Here is a 22,104-nt window from a genome sequence, read left to right on the forward strand (position 1 = left end):
CTTCAAAGGCATACCCTGGCAAACGCAGGCCCCCATCTGCTGCAGAGTGGAGCCCCGACGCCAAGAGCCGCTGGTGGAAACCCTACACCGCTCTTTCTGTGGGCCGACAACGAGACCCCTCTCAGCCTCATTAGCCCAGTGAAACAACTGCCTTTCGCCCAAATGCTGACTAGCGAATTCTCAGCATTGAATGTCCTCCCTTGATTGGAAATATTTCCCCATTGTTTTTCCTCATATGTATAAATTTGAGGCGTTTTTTTATTGCATTCATATAGCACCTTTCACAGATTTCACAGTGCTTTATGGTCAGGGGGTGACGCATCTACAGGCTTGGTAATCATGGGAAATACATTTACATTTACATTTATTCATTTGGCAGACGCTTTTATCCAAAGCGACTTACATAGGTTATAGTTCTTTACAATGTTATCCATTTATACAGCCGGATATTTACTGAGGCAACTGCGGGTTAAGTACCAGCAGTGTCCCAGCGGGGATCGAACCGGCAACCTTTCGGTTACGAGTCCTGCTCCTTAACCACTATGCTACACTGCTGCCCCAAATATATAGGGGTGCACTTGAAATCCCTGGTTGGGGGGAGATGTGACACAAAATGTCATATCTTAAAAAAAGTAATAAATACTATGTAGAAACCGGGATATAAGGAGACAGCTGGGGGTGCACCGAGGTCCGTCTGGGTGCTAAGCACCCCCACAGTGCTGGATGTGCGCATCTATCATAAATGTGTAGCAACCACCTGGGTGATGCATAGGAGCCACTTTGATTTCATTTTGATTTCACTTTCATCAGAGCACTGACAGCACAACCAAGGCGAGGAAGGACTGAGGTCAAATCAGAATAGTTGCTACAGCAGATTTTATTCAGGAAGTCTCAGAAGGGCTCTTTCCCTCTTTCTGCACTGCATGTCCTTTCCATTAACTCTGTGCGTTTCCGGGCACATGAGGGTCTCCCTTCTCTCAGCCTACTGTGTGAAAGAGTTCACTACAGCAGGCGAGAGGGTGCGGCTGAGAGAGAGCTGAACCATTCTTATCCTGCTCCATCTGTGACACAGACAAAGCGAGAGGGTCGGCGCTCGTGGATTGTCTGGTCACAACGATTCTGCGGTGCCACGGCTGAGCTGAGAAGAAGAAAGGCGGCCTTTAATAAGTGCGAAAATGATTCATAGCTCACCCCTGTGTGAGATGGGGGCTGCTTCAGTCCTGTCTTGAGGCACCTTGCCATCTTTTCATCCACTCCGTGGGGAGGTCTGGCTCACTGGAAATATGGGATCGCTTTGGGTCTCCACCTCTGAAGTTATTCATGTGCGTATGGACCCACAGGCCTCCCCTGGTGTCCATAGACCTACCATTAAAACAATCAAGGAATTGATCAGAGGACACCTGCTGATCACGCAGTGCTATCATTTACATAGAGGACACAGTTTTACATATCTACACATAGTACACGTAGTACTACATGTTCACACAACACATAGATTTATATGGGTATTTAATGAGGCTATTTTTGTTAAGTACCTTGCCCAAGGGTAGTGATGGGAAAGTGAAGTTTCATGCACCCTAAAATCCTATCACTGGTTTGAGCTATAGTGTTTTACTGCCATAGACCAACTAATTTGGTTGATTCAGGCACATCTGAGACTGACAGTGCCTGCTAGCACCGCCTATTACAGGGGTCATAGTGTACAAGGATCCCCCAGGGAACTGAACCAATTGCCTTTGGTTTACAAGCCTTGTTTATTCCAATCGCACTAGTTGCTCCAAAACACACATAATGATACGCCCAACTGTGTCAAATGATTGGGAAACAATGCTGAAAGATGGTAGTTTAGTGGCGGAAAGCAGCAGCAGCAGACAGCAGTATGAGGAGCCATTAGGGTGCCTTCCCCTGGACCTTGGTGATGTGCATCCTAACCCTGGACATGGCACTGCTTCTTCAGCACAGTGCTTTGCCTGAGGTCCTCTGCTTAAAAAGTGACATACAAAAAGTCCAGCAGAAATAATGGTTTTCAGAGTGCATTTTGAAACAATTGCCTGTGTGAAACTGTTGTAAGGTGTGTGCACATACATCCCTGTGCATGCCGTTTTGGCTCCATGGATAAGGAGGTGGGCGGACGACTGAGAGGCTGCAGGTATGACTCCCATATGAGACGCTGTCATTGAGCCCTGGGGCTAATGGGCAAAGTCTTTAATGCTGTGCAGCCTTAGTGAATATCCAGGTGTGTCGATGAAAACCATGCACAGTGCAAGCTGTATAAGTCGCCCTGGATAAGAGTGTTTGCCAAACTAATATGTAATTATTACAGGGACCCTGTTTGCAAAAGCACCAAAGCCAATCTGTCACATTATAACATTATACATTTCCTTAGGGCATGTGTGTGCATGTGTGTGTGTATAAGGGAGAGAGAGAGAGAGAGAGAGAGAGAGAGAGAAGAATCAGTCATTGTGTCTGCCAGGTGTAAGGGCAGAATAACAGAGTCAACAAGGGAAATTAGACTCCATTCCTAAAGATGGGTTTCTTTGTCCAGAATGGTGTGATTCACCAGTAACTCTCAACCCCAAATAGCTCACCTCACTTGTATTCAAATGCTTTCAATCAAATGTCTTTTTTGTAATTTTCCTGACAGGTCGCTTTAAACGATTTCCCAGAGTTTAGCTTGTTTTATCTGTAAAATCCCGTCTTTATCTGACCCTGGGGGTGCGTATATTTTTGCTGTCAGCCTCTGCCGTGCTCCTGTGAGCGTTGCACAGTTTGTCTGAAGGGTATCGCAGTGCAGCTTATCAGGAAGGTTACTCAGCATGAGCAGAGCGGCAAGGAGAGGGGAGGGGATTATCAAGCGCACAAACTGAAAACAAACAGCCCATGAACAAGCGATTCAACTTGGTGAGTCAGGAGCGACGGATCTGAATCTCAGATTCCCTGTGAGCGCAATGGATGTTTTTTTTTTTTTTTCCATGAAAAGCATGCAAGGCACAACACACCAGCATGTCACACTGCTGAAAAATATTTACCCCTCATGTCACAGGGCTAAGACAGAAAAATAACCCCAGAGCCTGATCAGACTTCACATGCCTTGAAAAATACAAATTTCATTAATTTATCCCCAGTACCACAAGGTGGCAGTCTGGACAAAATATATTGCAACCTGGACAATCGAAGGCTCTGCCCCTGCTAGTGCATGATTCCTCTCCAAACGTTCAGCAATGTTATTTTGCAGAATGCATTTCTATCATGTGCAAACATCTCAGCATGTTTTGTTGAGGAGGCATCTTGTACACGTGCTGTTATTGACCTGTTTGCATTTCTTCCCATCCAGGGCAGTTTAACACCTGTACAAAGGCAGATATTCAAAGGAGCGATGAAGTGGGCTGCTCAAGGGATGTTTTATTTCATACAGCAGCAGCGTGTTCCCATTCAGCTAAACTTAAATGTAAAATAACACTGTTTCACATTTCAGTGTGAGAGGATCCTGAAGAATAGTATTTACCCAGGAAATTTCTTTAAGTGAGTGTCTGTGATAATACCATCCAAGGAAGATAAAGATTCATAATACACTGGTTAAATAAACCCTCCAAATAGGATTGTTTCTTCAAAGGAAACATTAGAGTTTTAAGGACACTGGCTGACAGACTGAAGATTGCCCAGTAATCTACAGTCCTCCTACAGTCAACACACACACTGTCTCTTCACCTGCCTCTCATTACTGGCCTCCTCAACCCCTTAAGCCCTACGTTTGTTTAGGTTGCCAGAGAGCTGGGGGGATGTGTGTATGGGTGTGTGTCTGTGTGTGTGTTTTGTGGAGAGTGGGAGGTAAGAAAGTAGGGGAGGTCTCACGTGTGTGTCTTATGGAGAGGAAGAGTGTTTCAGTGACAGAGGGTGAAAGACAGAGTGAAAGGCACAATGTTTCATTAACATACATGTACATTGGTTTTAGATGTGTTGCTGTTTGGGCTATTTGTTGTTAGTTTCTAGCATACCCTTTTTGTATTGTGTAATAATATACTATTTTCAAAATGTATTTCATGCAAATAAAGCAAACTGAACTGAATAGAAAAGAACTGAATAGAATTGAACTGGTCTGAAAACAAGAAAGTTAGAGACAAGACAAGAGAGGGAAAAGGAATAAGAGAGTAGGGACTGCTAAAAATTAGGAGATGCGCACCTTAATTACCAAATTCATCTTTAATGAGAGCAAATATGCTAATGACCTCATGGTTATTTGCTGACACATTCACTAGGTCTGACAGCACAGTTCTTCAAACTTATTTGTCATCCACCCCAGCATAGCTCTGAACTTGTGGAGAGTCAGTATAGTAGGCGGTCTGCGGTTCCACAGGCAGGTCTGTGCATGTTATGGTGAGCTATGTGCCCTTACTGCTTGGCCCTTCTTTAATAAAAGTGTTGTTTGTGTTTCTTCTGATTGGGAACACATTGGCCAGGGCCGGACTGGGGGGCTGATCTCCGGGGTCTTTCCCCGCTCCTTCCTCTCTTCTCCTCAGAAGTCCCGGCTGGTCGGGGGCCCGGGGTCACCCCCGAGAAGGGTCCCGTGGCGAGCTGACCCTCTGCTGGCTCCGCCAGGGTAACCTTAGTCCCACCGATGATCCCCCTGCCCCTCCGCCAGCCGCACGTTGAGAGGCGCACCTCCCGCCCCGGGGGTCAGCCGCCCGGCGAAGGGTCGAGTGCGCTCAGCTCTGCCTGTGTGGCTCGCGTTCTGACACCACACCGACGCCCGCTCACATATTGTAAACATAATTACATTAACCGCACGCCCGTGTCGGCTGTCCGCAGCAATCAGAGAGGAGAGCCGTGAAGCAGCAATTAACAGCGCTGAGAGGGCCGCGCTCGTGCGGCACCGTTACCATGTGACCAGCCACACAGCGGCTAATCCGTCCGCTCAGATCAGGCCCCGGAGATGTCACTTTACACTGGGCACTGGACTGGTTGTGTCTAGCCCTGTTTTCCAGGACCCATTTTCAGAACTGTGTGGTTCACTGAAGCAGCTCCACGGAGTAGCTTTGTTTCTGGCTGCGGGAGCAGCTCTGATGGAAAGAGAGAGCGGGCAGGCTATGGGGATCTCCCTGAGGCCCACAGCTTGGCTGGATCTGGCATGCGAGACAGCGAGAGATGGCTTCACCTTCCAATATCTGACACACACTGCCTTCGACGGGCACAGACTCCCAGTCTAGCTTGGAAAGACGAGGGGAAGCAGTGAGGAGGGGGAAAACGTTCCGCGAGGCAGTGAAATCAATATTAGAAACAGGCCTGTCCCTGAGCAGAGTGGCCAGAGAGGGCGGAGGTTCGCATTCGGAGACCCACACCCTAAGTGTCAGTGTTGATAATGTCAGCGTGGTGACAGCAGTGTGGACAGACACGAGCACAGAGCTCACAGTGTGATTTCAGCAGGAAAGTGTGTGCGTGCGTGCGTGGGGTTGTGTGTGTGTCTGTGTGTGTGTGTGTGTGTGTGTGTGTGTGTGTGTGTGTGTGTGTGTGCGTGTGTCTGTGTGTGTGTGTGTGTGTGTGTGTGTGTGTGTGTGTGTGTGTGTGTGGTTGGGTGTGCAAGAGCTGGGGGGCTGTGAGCGATGAGAAAGACGAAGACATGTTGGGAAGCAGAGAGAGGTACACAGCATGGTGTAGTTTCCTCAAGGAAAACTGTAGTGGTGGTTGGGGGGGGGTTAACAGGACATCCTTGGAGCTGATGGGAAAGGGACCCTAATCCCCACGCCTCCTCTGGGACACAGGGCCAAGGCTGATGTCACTGTCTCCATATTTCTCTTTCCCACTTGTGTATTTACTGTGCTGCTTCACTATGTCTTCTCCCATTACCATTGTCAGTCACTCTGGCTGAATCATGGACTCATGGCCTATATGATCTCTAATTCTTGTATGACCCTCACAATTCAGGATTAAAGGAGAGTTCAAGTGTTTAAGAACAGATCAAAGGGGATGAATTTGGAATTTGGAATTTTGAGACTCTTTCAGTACCCTCATGTTAAAACGTGTACATATATGCGTGTGTGTATGTATAGAACCATATTCTATATATAGAACTGCACTTTCTATATATGCAGAATCCTGTTTAACAGTGATAGTCATGCACTGTGAGGCAAGGGTTTGCCTTTCATTTTAACAGGCTTTCGCTGCATGTTGTCTTTTCGGTGCCTTTGGTCTCAGCTTTAGACGCTCCAGGGAAACTGGGGGCATTTTCTGTGTTCCCACAGCTTCCCAAACAGGGCGAGAGAATCCGCCCCAGGGCAGCAGAGTCGCCAACGCATTGTGAGGAGATCACAGCCCCCCTGAGAGCCCGTTCCCTTGTACAACACTAATTAGGTGATGATAATTGGACCTGGGCCTAAAACAGTAGAGCCCTTCCCAACAGCTGGACCTTCTGTAACAAGAGACCCTCCCCTCCACCATCTCCAATTAAAACAGCCAGTACTCAGCACTCCCATTCGCAGTCTCACCCTCTGAGTCAGAGGAGGAGCTCCAGACTTGATTCTGTTGTTGCTACGTGTGTAGGTGTATGTGCATGTATGTATGTATGCATGTATTTATTTATTTATTTAGAGAGAGAGAGAGAGAGATAGTTTGCAAGCAGAGACTTCTAAAAGCCTTCAAAGTAAAGACAGCAGACAAGACAGCGGGGAGAAGCAGGGTGATGGTGATGGTGCATGCTGCATGCATAACAGACATGTCAATATGAATGCCTTGAAAAAGAGCTTAAAATGTCCTCTCAGTTTCTAGCCCAGCTTAAAAAAAACACAAGCTCTGACACCCATGGAGAGACTCTGTGTCTCGTGTTGGGAAGCTCTGACAATGCTGTGACAATGACAATGTGACAGCACTTCCACACACGTCCTACCTGAGCAACAGTGAGGGGGTACCGACACAGGTGCAAGAGAGAGCAGGAGGAGAAGGGAAGTGTGTGTGTGTGTGAGAGAGAGAGATAGAGAGGCAGAGAGAGAGAGAGAGAGAGAGAGAGAGAGAGATAAGATACAGTTGGGGTGCTGGGTCTGGAGCGTTCTGGGGCCCCTCTGGGAATGGGGGTCTGTGGGGTCAGGCCCTGCACCTGTTCCCACTGCTCCTCTGTGCCTGCTCGCACAGCGACCTGTCATCATCTCATCCATCATCCTCACCACCCCCAGCCCCCACACCCCCTTCCTGTCCGTCTACGCTGTAACACTGCGAGTGAGCGCCTGTGAATGCATGCAGGTGACGGCTTAATACTTTACATTTAATCCACTGTCACATCAAATGACTGCATATACTACATTTCTATGTCAAACTGACCAGAATGTGTGTTGGCATCTTTGAAATTAGGCTGTAAGCAATCACAGACACATATTCATATGTGTTCTTATTCATAGACACCGACAGTATTTAGACTAAAATCCCTCCCGCTGGTTTCACCTTACCCTTTGCTTGCCTAGCAAAGTCAATCCACCTTATTTGAGAAAGCCTGAAAACTCAGCACCGGAGCCAAAGATTGCAACAATTTTACAATTCTTTCAAAAAGTCTTGTCAGGACACCAATTCCCTGTTTTCAGCCTAAGTTCAGTGTTAGGTATACATTACTTTTCAGTCTTCAGGGATCAACAGGTCTGTGTGTGGCTCTACTATGAAAAGTTCTCTTCTTTGCTTCTCCCTGACATAACCCTGCATATGAGTAAGAATAGGGAAGCTGTCCTCTGAACCACGACTGAGTTGTGAGCGCTGCTTTTCCCAACAGGAATTTCACTGTTTCAGATAAATAGCTGTCAGTCTGCCTATTCCTCTGTCTTTCTCTCTGTCTTGCAGTTACACACTGTCCCACCTTAAAATCTCAAACTCTCAAGTCAAGCACCTCTCATTTCTCTCTCTCCCTCTGTTCCTCTCCCACCCTCTCCCACTTGTTCTTTATAAGACTATCATTTCCATTCACATTTGGATTTATATTTAGCGTACATCTTCATATTACACCCTCAATGTTCAGAAAATTCCATTTGAAATGCAAGAACTATTTCTTGTGTTTTGTTAAAGAAGATAACTGTGTATAAAAATACTCATGAATGGGAGAAGACATTTTATGTTTTTACACATTATCCTGGAGTAAATGAACAAACAGGGGTAAAACCATGCACTACCACACATTCTGACTCAGAATATTGGCTCAGCGATCTGCTGCTCAGGGCCCGAGTAGAATGCATTGATGTAGTGCTAAACTGTGGGTGACATTTCTGGATTGGAGAGTATATTGAATGGTTTTGGGGCAAAATGAAGTCCTCTGTTTGCTAATGCAATGCACTTTGTGCTTAACTAAAGTGTCGAGACTGAAGCTTCTGCTGCTCAGTTGCTTCTTTCTAACACAACATTACAAAGGAAAAAAGTTCATACCCATTACATTTCATTAAAACTGTGACTCACAGTTGCAGTCTAAGGGTGTTGTGTTGCGGTGAACAGCGGCCTGTGCACCAGGCGTCATATGAGGTTCCAACAGGTTGATATAAGCATTTTGGGGTTTAATCAACAAAGTGCCTACATATTACCTGAGTTGTAATTTATTAATTATTAATGAAGAAAAAAGTGTGTTGACAAATAACTGGAGGTGAAACAGGGTAGGAAAGCGGTTAAGCGTACTGTAACAGCTGTAAACCAGAAGTTCAACGTCAGAACTGCATCTGTGCTTTTTTCAGCCTCGCCCTGATAACATCTCCTCTTTCTTCATTCTCTGATTCACGATTACCCCCATGCAGTCTGCCCTATTGTGTGGTGTCAGCAAAGCATGCTGGGAACACCACCAGCCACATACCCAGCAATGGAGCACGAGGAAAAAGGGGGGGCGGGGGGGGACAAACACAGTAGCTTTTTGACACAGCCAGGGCAGTGTTCCTGCTTTTGCTTCCAAACAAAACCAACATATTATTCAAGGGAAATTTGAATTCGTAGAGGTAAATAATGAACATGGACATTGTGTATCAGAAATGGCCAGTCAGAGAGGAAATGCTATGAGCAAACACTTTGACTATCCTTGCTGTCAAACCTGAAAGCAATAATTGGTGAATAACGATGAATAATGATGAATAACAATGAATAATGATTTCATTGATTGTAAACCTATTGTCTTGCACCCATCAAAGGTGATGAAGGCTTGTTTCACACCGGTTTCTTCTTTATGTCATAAAAACTCCAACTCTCCAACATGGTAATGTTTCATGGCGTGTAACTGCAAAACAATTACAGGAGAGTGCCAGCGCAAATGGAAAACAGAATTTTTGATTGACATCTTCATGTTCATATAGCATTGCTTTACTTGTTCTTAATTTTCTCCCTGCCGAACATTTCTGATTCATCACTGATAAGAGCTTGAGCTTGACTTCTGCTCTTTGTGTCTCAATCATGAATATGTTGTGACTTGCTTATGGTGAATTCCACTCCATCAAAGGCCCCTTGACTGGTTCTTGTCTATGCCTTGTGTTGCAACAAAGAGCGTGGCTCCACTGAATATAGCCCTAAATGCACTTCCTCAGCATCGAAGCTCCTGTGTCGAACAGTGCTCTTGTGCTGTTGCTTACCTCGAATCACAGGGTCCTTTGGGTCCAGATAAGATCTCAGCAAGCTTAAGCTGGACCCAGGCCGCCTATGCATTGTTACAGCTATGCTAATGGAAACAGTCTGGGACAGGACTAGCTATTTTATGGGCAACCAGTATTGTATGTATGGGAGTGCTGGCATGTAGGGCTTTTCCCTCAAAACATTGCTCTCTCTCCTTCTTGTTCCCCCAATTGGAATCAGTTTTCCTTTGTACCTTTCGCTCCCGCTCTTGGACTCTTTTTCTCTCACTCTGTTTCTCACACTCTGTTGTTTCTGTTTCAGACTGTAAGCGGGGCTGGACGGTGAAAAGAGGACCTTGTCTGTCATTCCTGGGAAACCTGAGCACACTGCTGGCACAGTTTCTGTTTAAACTAGTGTGGTCTACCCCTTTTCCCCAGTGCCCTGTGGTCACAATGCTGGCAGCCACACTCTGCGCCCCCATCCATACCCAGGATGGGGGACACCGAGCTAGGACAACATACCCAACACCCCTATCCGACTCCAAACAGGACACTTCTTCTGGTAACTGAAGGGCTGACATACCTGTGATGGCCTCAGTCATGGTTAAGTATTATTCAAATGTAACTCCCAGTTTGAACAAGTTTGAGTTACACACATTCCTCAGCCCTCGGTGTTTTGCTCATTTGCATGGTAGGAGAGTTTGTGTTTGATTTCGCTATTTATATTCTTCTAAAAATTTTCACAAGAGGGCGGGTGAAATGGGTGCTGTGGAGCCCGGAAGAGCAACTCGTCCTTCCAAAAACATTTCCAGATTTTACAGAATCATAATTCTAACCTTGTATTTTGTCATAGGAGTTCTTCCTCATGTCTATCTTGTTGGCTCGCTAGTCTGTAAAGGGACTTTAATAAGTCTGAATCCTGCTGCTAACTGAATCTCAAACCTTGGTTCAGTCTCACCACAAGGTGCTTTGACCATGAATCTGAGTTACAAATCCAGGCAAGTACAGCATTTTCATTTCTTACATTAATTTCAGTAACTTCCAAACTCAAAGATATTGTGTTAGAAAAATATAACAAAACACTCAGTTTTGTTACTTTGATTGGACAGATGCCCAAGTGGGCTAATTGAATTTACTTGAACCATATGAAGGTGCACTTCAACCCATAACTAAACAAACCTGTTTGGGTTATTACCATCTGTTTTCATGTTCTTTTCTGAATTTAATATGAAGGTAAATTAAAAGTTAACAGCTCTCACTTTATTTAATCATTTTAAATGATAAAACTGAGCTTACAGTGCAATGCTATCACATTTGTATTCAGATTAAGCCTGTGTATAGAAGAGAAAGTGGTATCCCTCTATGAGAGTGTATGTTTGAGTGTTCCTGAGCATCACTGTCAAACATTGTCTTTGATCTGTCTGCAGATTGTCTGCTGACAAAGATGTTTATTTGGTGGGATAAGTAGGCCACTACTGTAATTGCTGTGAACAAATTGACTTGTTTTGATTTTGTCAGCAATGTAATCCTCTAGAAAAGATGAGGGGAAAAAAGGCACAAGCTTTTGTACAAACTCATCGGCTAATCTGACACAATTCTTCATAATCGTGGTCTTGTTTCATCGCAGCAGGTCTGATCCGTGTAGTTCTCCCTGGCGTGGCTGAAGTTTAAATTGCACGATGACTCTTTTCTATACATCTCCTCTGAGGCATTTAACGCTGGCCCCCGTTCAAACCTCAAAGAACTCCTCTTGGCAGGATGCTCCCATAATTCACCTCTGAGCAGAGGTTAGCAGGAACTCATTGTGTTTTCTCCATCAAAATAGTTAGATCATATATTGTTGTACTCCGAGGAATAGAAGTGCAGCTGATAAACTTCGCAGAGGAAAACCAATTCTTTTTATAACAGGCTATTGTCATCTCATTACGCCTGCTGCTGCATCCAGGACTGCTCTGTTTTGGTGTAATGTATTATAATTATGTGACAGGGGAGCAGTTGAGAGAACGGCTTACAGCTTCCCATAGGTTTCCTCTGTGTGATAAGGAAGACAAACACCCCGCTTCAAGCGAGACGAAAATACTCGCCACCTTCCGGAGAGGTAGTAAGACTTGAGGGGGGCCCTTCGCCCTTTTTAATTTTAGACAATGATCTCTGTGGAAGAGGCCGGGGTGTACAAAGCGAGGAAGCCTCCCTCCCTCCCCTCTACCACCCCCCCTCAGTACTGAGGTGTTCTGGGGCGCTTCCTGAGGGAGGGGGGACATTGGGGTTACGTACCGGGAGCCCCTCACTGCTCACACAGTCTTATCTGTGCGGGTGAGGAGGGGGTGGGCCCTGTTTATTTTCACAGTCCTCTCTCTTCTTTTTTAGTGGAACAAGAGCAGTTTCTGCGTCTCTGCATGAGGGATGTGGGTATATCCTTCTGTTTGTAGCCCCCACCCCAACCCACCCAGCTTGGTTTTTAAAGATTCCATTCAAAAGGAGCTGTATTTTGACAAGTCACTCCGTGCCCTACCCAGGCAAGCTGGCGAAATACAAATGATCCCAAAATTCAATGAGATCAATTGAGAGGAGGACTTTTCCCTCACGCTGCTCTTGCAGGAACCAGGCCCCGGCTGAAATGTAAGAGAGCACAACCTTGCAAGGATGCGTAACGGTGCGGATCTGTGAGGCGTTTCATTGCCACATCAAGACCCTCTCAGAGGCACCCTGGGACATGCATTCTACCTCTCTTTCATATAACTGAAATCACAGAGGCTTGTGTGCTGGCAACATGTCGTCAGAAATGGAAAGAGAGGGAGCACGGACATGCGAGCACTGTGACATGACCTTAGGCGGTTGGGTTGACTGTCCAGAGGTGCTGCCCGGAACTTCCCTATGTCTTTCAGGCCTGTGCTTTCGTGCAAAGATCCTTTGTGCTGGAAGTCCTGTTGCTCCCAGTCAGATGCTGAGCATTGTTAAGTTCTCCACAGAACTCCCGCAATGGTTTGAGACCTCCGATGCACTCTGACACATGCAACCTCTCTCTCTCTTCCCCCTTTCTGTCACGTAGATCAAGGCCCTCTTTCTGACCTCTTCGTGAACGGTTTTTCTACAAGAAAATCAACAAAAGTTAAATTACTTGAATATCCTTGAAATATCCTGCTATTTAAAAATTGGACAAAATTGGAGGATGAGTAAAATGTCTCATAATGTGTGGTTTAAAATGATATTTGAGCACTTGAATAATATTTGCATAATAGTTTGAATTTGAAACTATCATAAAAACGATTTATGTTTTTTTTTTCTTAGTAATATGTATATTAACGAGGCCCTTATTTTTCAGACAGAACTAAAACCTTATTGGTTAATGGATTTAATTAATCAAAATTAGTTAACAGATAACCATAACAAAAAGTAATTACAATATTGGGCTATGTCATGACTATTATCAAGATATATCACTACAGTATAACATTCCTGAACAGTGCATATCACCAAAAAATGGCACAGCTGAACAGTCGGTGCGTTTTAAAACGTTTTTCGGTAGGCCTAAAGAAAACTACCAATAAAATTTACGGAATCTAATACAGCTAAAGTAAATGTATGCTCACTGCTCACTGCCATATATTATATACAGAACTCTGAGTACTCAAGCATAAATTTATGTTAGTTCCATAAATTAACATCAAGACCATTATAATTTATATAGACTCGTGTTTTCGTGAACCATATATTAATGAGAATATCCCCATTATTGGAAATGAAATACAATGCCTCAAATGACACATGAATCAAATAAATGCCACGGTCATGCTGTGTTTGCGCATCTGGGTCACTGTCACCATTTTATGTTAAGAGTATACAAGACTAAGTTCAAATTTTAAAAATTATCACTAGTAGTGATAGTAATATATAACCATCGTATTTGGTTTAATTTCCAATTAGTTGCATCGTTGCCATTCAGTGCAATGATGTGCTTGCTGTCCGTGAGTTTGCACAAGTCGCTGGTTTGAGTTCGCTGCCCTGACCTGACGGATTTATTCCTCCGCATTCCAACCGCTCTCCCAACGATAAACATCCTCGTTTCAAACTGAGGGCAGGAAGTCTGTAAGGACAGGAATTTAAATCTTTCAAAATCCATTAGCGCTGAGGTCCCGTTAGAGAGTCGGTATTGCCATGTTCGTTTTATTATTTACACACGGGCTTTCGCTGCCACACATACTTTGGCAACAATAACCGCTGTTGTTAGTATTATTGTTGCTCTATATTATGTATGCAGCCGCTAATAATGACAGTAATTCGAGCCTGTGAATAGCATAGTTTATTTTAATTTGCCATAAAATCAGTTTTACTCATGGGGAACAAAAATAACAATCCAAGCGTATGAACGGAGCAGTTTATCATTATTCTAATTAACATGTCGGCAAGGTATCCAGTGTTGTCTGATATTACTTTTTCCAAGTGCCTTTACATTTCTAAATTCCTTTAACCTTAAACGGTTCTTTTGGATCAAACAAGAGAGAATTTTGTAGAAAGTGTGTATTTATTTAAATATCCTCACACCAGCTCTTTCCAATACACAGGAAGAGGGGAAACGTAGGATACAGTACCCACTGCCAGAGTTCCTGGTTTAGTCTGGCATTCTTTCAATAATGCCAGAATATTTTACTGTTGCAGGTAGTTTGTCTTGTGTAAAAATTGCTCCTTTGCAAAAAATAGATTTCATTTCTATAACATGTTTTCATCTACTATACTGGAAATGTTAATGTCTTTATGGGGAAATGTCCCAATTTTCAAGAAACTAAATATTTAATTCTAGCTAATTTAGTGTCATTGCTTCCATTTATAAATACCTATTTTGCTTTTATTTCTTAAAATGAATGGATAAATAAAAGTCAAAGGGTTAGGGCTAGATTTTGCTGGAAAGTGTATCAGAGTCACAGAGGCAGACTGGTTATGTGTAATATACAATTTAGCTGTGGCTGATGGCTTGCTCGTGATATTAGCTGTCCTCATGACAGTCCCAAATTCCCCGAAAGCTGTACTCTAATAAACTCGCTCCATCGCTCCAAAACTGTTCTGTTTCAGTTTTTTTGTTTCACACGCCTATATAAATTGCGTTACGTCACACAGGACATTACCATACGCCGGAGTTCTTTGGAGAAAATTAAAAGAACTGAAGTGTTTCACGTTTAATTTAGAAAAGAATTTACGCAACAATTTACAGGTCAATTGGAGAAAAAAAGAGAGCACAGGTCAAATGTTCGGAAGAGGACTATGTGCGTTTAGTCTCTGTTTTTATTGCTTGCATTGCTGGATGAACTTTATTAAATTTTGCATCGTGTTCAGCATGCTGATATCATTTTATATTTCTTGCGACAATGTTGAGCTGTGACATTAACTCATTTATAAATTGCCAAAGTGCCTGTGACGAATAATGGCTCATGCTTGAATTGCAGTATCAACAAAATTAATCCTCACAATTTAATGTGTCAAAATGTGTCCCTAGAATTATATCAAACGCGTAATTTACGCATTTTAGCGTCCGACCTTCATCTTTCATCTAATTATACAGCCGTATTTCGAAACGAAAACAAATAGCAGCCAATTAACATTCCTGAACCGAAGTTCGGGTTTCACACTTGCGCTTGGTGTGTTTACAGATTCTTTACATGTTTATTTACTGCTTGTTGTGGGTGACGGCGTCTTTCAGGCCCAGATGCTGAAGCCAGGTGAGCTGATGCTGAAGCCGTGTGCGCCCGCGGAAGCGCCTCACGTGCGCTGTCTGCTGCGGTAGTGAATATATCCACTTCATACCGTGATTGCAATTTCAAGTAAAGAGGTGAGACTAACGTCGTAAATGGACATTACAGCACCAAAACATCTCAAAAAGATTTCACAGTATGTACTTAAACAAGATGCAGTGAATGTAATGAACATTTGCAAAATGTTGACTTAATCCGAAATTACTGTATTAAAATAGACGATTGTTGGTATGATCACGCTCCCAAAGGGGATTTCGATCATGTATAGAATTTGTAAAAACATTTAAATTACCCAAGTAGCAAATCGTTTTTGAAAAGATTATGATTGTTTCAGATAATTAAACTGTTAGCAAATTATTTAGCACGAGATCAAACGGAGGGATCGGATTAAACATGATGTGTGGTTAAGTGTTGAGGGAAACCGAGTAGTTTTGCAGTGCTGCACAACCGGGGCTGGAAAGAAATCACATTCGGATAACCAACTACGTATTATAAATATACATTATTTGTCTGCGAAAGTCCTGCTAGGACGTTCAACCATAAATTCTTTAACACGTTTCACTTTCTTCTTACTCCGTGCACGTGCTTGTTTGTGAGTGGGTGCGTATGACAGAGAGCGAGATTGACAGGGACAGACTGCCAAAGCATACTGTTTTCTGTGTGTCGTTGTATAGGCGTTGTTGTATTAAAGAATATTAATATGTTTGGGTGCCTTTTCGTCTGCAAAACCGTGTGCCCATTTGTGAGTGTAGCAGTTGTTTGCCGGATTCTAAACCATGTTTAAGTGAGTGCTAAGCGCATGTACAGACGTTTATGCATTTTTATCTGGAGTACAAAAGAAGGACCAATTAAAAATTAAAAGGACCGTTAAACCTTATTTTGTATATAGCACTCAACATTTCCACTCGAAGACATCCGTGTGAAAAAAATAGCTTAAGTTAATTATTTTAGATGCTTGGCAACTATACTAGGGGAAAGATTGTAGGATGTCCTTCTATTGTAGCACTACGCGTTCTTCTCTTCGGAGTTCCAAACCCGCGATCTGGAGACCATGTATTTTCAGCATGGACAATGTGGAAGACTAAACAACGATTACAAGCATGTGCGCTTTCAGACAGACTTAACAAAAGACCAAGTTTGCAGTGCCTTCCGAATTGCCATACATTAGCACATAGCCAGGCACGTTTAACCACATCTCTGTATCATCTCTACCACTTCATGCTTAGCCGATTTTATAACGCGAGTAAAGATATGTCAAATAACAGACAGCCAAAATTAATGGTAAGGATATCTATAACGATTTGTATTATTGTAACAGATCAGTGAGGCGAACAAAAAATCGAAGAAAATGGGAATTTATTGCAATTCAAAATTCTATTCGCAACATAATTTTACAGAGCTCATATATTTTCAAAAAATAGGGAAAAAGATTTGATGATTAGTAAAACGAATACAAATGTTTTACAGGAACTATATGAATTGTGTTAATTTTATTCGTACGGTAAAATACTGTGTTGTCGAGAGCTGACATTTCAAATTAATATACCATAGATTTATGGAATAGTATCTACCATAAATTATAGTATCTACCAATTGGCAAGGTTTTCATTCATTCTTCAGATATTTAGTTTGCGTTAACTCTCCATTCTTGTCTTCGATATTCTTTGCATTAATTGGTTATGCCCACATAATTAAAGAGCATATAATTTATAATATAAATAAAATGTAGTGTGCAAATGCATCGGAATTATTAAATGTACTCAATAGACGGACATAACTGTAATCTCCTTGAGTATGTTGCGCTTCCTATAGTGAAACTTCAATCTCTTAAATCGAAGTAGTTGACAGGGTGAGAGAAGTAGCCTTTCCTAGTTCAGCTGTTCCCCCGTGCGCCTCAGCGGTGTCTCCCGCTGCCGGGCAGAGGCTGAGGCCCGGATTGCGAGTCGGTGGCGAGGCGATGACACACATGGCAATGCTGTTCCACCTGTGCCAGCTCAGAGCACGGAATTATTCTCCTGGAGACGGCCGACAGGACCCGCATGGGTGGTCAGCGAAATGTATACCTCCACCCCCGTACACCTCCCCCAAAATCCGAGCAATTAAGGTCCCTCCATAAATCCAGGTTTTTAAGAAAAGGCCAACGATGGGCGTTACACATAAAAAGACTTTAGACACTTTTGGATTTAATTTGAAGACTATTATTTTAGATGGTATAACATTTTACACTTTCAAAATATATCTTATATGAAAGAGTTCAATTAACTCTTTATCAGAAAAAAAATGTTTCAGAAAGCCAGTCGCTGTTAGCATTTTACAGTTAACGCAAAACTTTACTTGACAAAACATACAATTAAATGTGAAAATAGCAAAATAACAAAACCTGAATTATATTAAGAAAATATGACAGTAATGCACAGGGTAAACATACAACAACACTCGTGTACCCGCGATGCATACAGCGTCTTATTTTGCTACAACATTTCAACAAAAGTAATTAATATAATTGTTTTTTTTTCCTCAGACAAAAGAGAATGTTTTGCTCTCGCCCACTAAGAACGTCTCCCCTCAAAGAGTAACATAGTCTTGATTCTGTTATCGAATTAAATCCATTTGACTGACACAAATCTCTCCCGCTTCCCTAAATCCTCTTAATTAGTATCACACGAACAGTAAACATACATGTGTTATTTTACGGCTAAAGAGTACTTATGGAAATCAACTTGTTAATTTCAAACACATGAAAGCGGGAAAGCGTCCTGCACTTGCCTGGAGAGAAACGAGATAGTGACGGAGGCGGAACACGTCGGGCCATACAAATCAGAACGCACTACATCATCGCTGGTTATATGAGAAACCCCGGCAGAGAAGTCTTTCTGCTTCTGGAAGGAAGAAAAGGCAGGGCTTGCAGAAGAGCCTGATCACAACCTGGGCTGTGCCTGTATCAGAAACAATCTCATAAGAACTTGTGCTTCAGGGAGACGAGAATTTACAGCTTCACGGAGACAAAAATTGCGGTACTAAACAACTATTCCATTGCGCACCAGACGAACGGACTCATTAAAGCACCTGGTACAGTCTTCAGCAGAACGGGTGACAGCAAAGAGTATTGTTTTAAATCTGTTATTGCGATTTTACGGCAACTATTATTAATCGTATTATAAGTGCAGTTTTAGCGGGTTTGTTTTTGTTTTTGTGCGCGTAATGATGGCCACTTACCAAAACCCTGAAGATGACGCAATGGCCTTGATGGTCCATGACACTAACACGGCTAAAGAGAAGGGGTTATCCAAAGATGAGTCGAACCAGGACAAGAGTTCGGAGAAGACGGACCCGTCTCAGAAACCACCCTACTCTTATGTCGCCCTAATTGCCATGGCGATTCGGGAAAGCTCGGAAAAAAGACTTACGTTGTCTGGTATCTATCAATACATCATCACGAAGTTCCCTTTCTACGAGAAAAACAAGAAAGGCTGGCAAAACAGCATACGCCACAACCTGAGCCTTAACGAGTGTTTCATTAAGGTACCGCGGGAAGGCGGGGGCGAGAGAAAGGGAAACTACTGGACCTTGGATCCCGCGTGCGAGGACATGTTTGAGAAGGGGAACTACAGAAGGAGGCGGAGGATGAAGCGGCCTTTCAGACCCCCTCCGACGCATTTTCAGCCAGGGAAATCTCTTTTCGGTGGGGATGGATACGGCTACCTTACTCCTCCAAAATATCTGCAGTCCAGCTTCATGAACAACTCTTGGTCGCTTAGCCAGCCACCAACTCCTATGCCCTACACGTCTTGCCAGATGGCAAGTGGAAACGTGAGTCCCGTCAACGTCAAAGGACTGTCAGCTCCGTCCTCTTACAACCCGTACTCCCGCGTGCAGAGCATGGCTCTGCCCAGCATGGTGAACTCCTACAACGGCATGAGCCATCACCACCACCCGCACGCTCACCACCCCCAGCAGCTGAGTCCGCCCACAGCGGCGCCTTCCCCGGTTTCTTCCAGTAACGGAGCGGGCCTCCAGTTCGCCTGCTCCCGTCAGCCTGCCGAGCTGTCTATGATGCACTGCTCGTACTGGGATCATGACAGCAAACACTCAGCATTACACACACGGATTGACATTTAAATTGTCTAGGGGATCCATTCGAACACACAGGACTCTATAAAAAAAAGAATGGAAGAAGTCAATGCATGTATTTTTTTTCCAAGACGTAAAAATGGATTTTGAAGTGTTGATTCCATCAGGGGCTGTGTAATACCTAATGTCCTGGAAAATCATCTCGCCTTCTTCTCGGAGTGAAAAGGAGTTGTACGTACCGAGACATTACAGTATGTACTTTGACACATTGGAAATTGTGAAGAAAAAGAAAAAACGCAGAGACAGGGAAGGCAAATATTCTAGTGACCATTGTGTGCCCCCTGTGCCACGCTGGGCTGAGGATCGTGTGTTTGTATGGTACACCTGTACAATTCGACCATTTCCCTTAGCAAGGGAATCAAGTATTTGAAAATACTATTTAAATGTCTGTCGGATGCAAGTTCCATATGCGTTTATGCTGTGCAGAAGTAAAATTAAGCCAAAATACAAAATAGTCAAAAGACCCCTTTTGTTGAGGAATTCAAAACAACACTTGTAAGCAACTAATAACTGAGTAAGTACTCATGTGTAAGAAAACTAACATAGTGCATTGAAAAGACTTTTCGTAGAACGCCAGGTGATAAATTCAGATCTTAGCCTCGAAAGCCCGTTTGTCTTATTAGTGTTATTACCTGGGGCTACTGAATGTGTGATGGGTTTGTAGAGAAACTGAGAAGTCAAACATACCTATGTACTTTGTTAGACCAAAGGTATATTGTTCCTTCAGGGGGTCATTTATTTGTAGACTCCTTGGCCTCTTATAGAAATCGTTAGTTTGCAATAACATCATCCAGTGCCAGTTTTTAACCTTTCTTATTTTATAAACTTAATTATTTTTGTCTCATACACGTTGGGACCATGTTAAACTAGCACTTTTCTTCCTTTTTTAGTATTGTGAATTTCTTAATAAACCTATATTTCTTTCCAATTAACACTTTGGTCATGTAGTAATCATTGGGTTTGCAATGACTTTCACAAAGTAGAATTTTGCTACACGCATTGGTAAAATAAATCCTTCGGCATGGTGTACAAGCAAGCGAATATGGCACAATAGGATTTGGATGGATTATCATTACTGTCATTTTTATCATTATTATTAATATCTGGCATTTAAAACTGCCCGTCCATTTCTTCACAGACATTAATAATCCAACGAATCTTTATTAATAAAACAGGGCCGGAAGTAAAGGTTAAGACGAATAAATTAAATGGATTAAATATACCAACATATCATAGGTGTATGGACCATTTACTGTAAAATAAATTGACATTATCAAAATAAGTGAAACATCATCTCCGGGGAAACTGCAAGTTCTTTCTATTCGAGTAAAGCGTTTTGCAGTCGGTTATGGTCAGGCATTATAAGCTCAGAATCACTCGAGTAAAATTTCAATTCAGACACAATCATAATAAATAATAACGTGTTCAAATATCACGCTACATTTTCGCGAAAAACAAACAGGGACCTAGTGAGGCTTGTTGAACTGGCGAAAATAAAATCGGGGTAGATTACTCGTTTATGCAGACACTAATGCAGACTGGCAGTTCAGTGTTTGGGGGAATTTAGAGATACGCTTTTAACTTTGTAAAAAAAGTGCTTCTTTCAGGCACTTGGACTACAGCCTGACTTTAAGAATTGCGGATTGATGTTCCAAGCTCCAAGACGAGGAGAGTCTGCTTGCTGTTATTGCTGGAGACACTGCCACAGATGCGTCCCAAGTTTAGGATCCCCGATGCCTGGTGTTTTGTACTGGGTGTGTGATGTGATAAGTTTAAATATTTGAGCGTCTGGGACTATTTTCAATTTCATGAAAATGTGGAGTAGGCTAATTACTAGCTAATAACCACAACATACTAACATGGTTATGTATTGGTAAAACGGGTGTATTGTTGTTATTATTATTAGTCAATGCAAATTGTTGACTGCGTAACACTGACTTTTTAAAAGTGAGAAAGATGACTATCCGTTGTGCGTGCTCGTGTGCATAACTGCCATTGGCACTGCTATCTCCCCAGAAGCCCAGAATGAAAGAGTAAACTCGGCCTGTAGTGTAAATTGGAGAGTAGCATCATCATATTAATCATCATAAAAATATGTTTCTTTTCATAAACATAAACGTCGGAACATTTCACAATGAAGATGAATTAAATGTTTAAACAAAAACAGCAGCCGGGTTTTCACTTCGGACTTTTTCTTCGCCGGGTGAAGATAATAGGCACAAAACATCCAGCTAATAATAGGCTAATACGCTTTAGTTTGATGTAGCATCACAACAGACGTGGAAGCGATGAAGAATATTTTTGACTGCTTGCTGCGGTGAACCCGCCCCATCGGTTTACGTTTTAAAAAGGACTAGAGTCTTGGAGTGCTTCTCCCGGTGGGACTGGATGTATCGCTCTGTCCCCCGAGGCTCCATTCACTTGTAAAGAGAAATTCTGACGAGTGAAAAACTCACAATAGATCCTAAATTCTTAACAACTTTGCTTTTCTAATGGTATTTATGGGAACTTCAAATGGCGGCTCAGGCACGCGCATTTTAATTCTAGAAAAATATATCTATACCAAATAAGTATACGAAAGATTTGGTATTTGTGGGGATTAATAATAATAATAATAATAATAATAATATTTACCGATACTGAGACATTATGACATTGTCTTAACGATCAAACTCATTATTGTG

General features: G+C 42.9%; 1 protein-coding gene across 1 annotated transcript; it reads left to right on the forward strand.

Moving 5' to 3' along the window:
• The first annotated feature begins 18,151 nt into the window (after positions 1 to 18,151).
• foxl2a (forkhead box L2a) lies at positions 18,152 to 20,211 on the forward strand. Its single transcript, XM_036536432.1, has one exon. It carries the CDS (start codon positions 18,491 to 18,493, stop codon positions 19,406 to 19,408), a length of 918 nt encoding a protein of 305 aa, XP_036392325.1. The 5' UTR covers positions 18,152 to 18,490; the 3' UTR covers positions 19,409 to 20,211.
• Positions 20,212 to 22,104: the final 1,893 nt, after the last annotated feature.

The sequence above is a fragment of the Megalops cyprinoides genome, chromosome 9 (genome assembly GCF_013368585.1).
Source record: "Megalops cyprinoides isolate fMegCyp1 chromosome 9, fMegCyp1.pri, whole genome shotgun sequence".
Lineage (NCBI taxonomy): Eukaryota > Metazoa > Chordata > Actinopteri > Elopiformes > Megalopidae > Megalops > Megalops cyprinoides.

Excerpts from the sequence above, each read along its gene's own strand:
- foxl2a (XM_036536432.1), top strand. The coding sequence starts at position 18,491 with ATGATGGCCACTTACCAAAACCCTGAAGATGACGCAATGGCCTTGATG.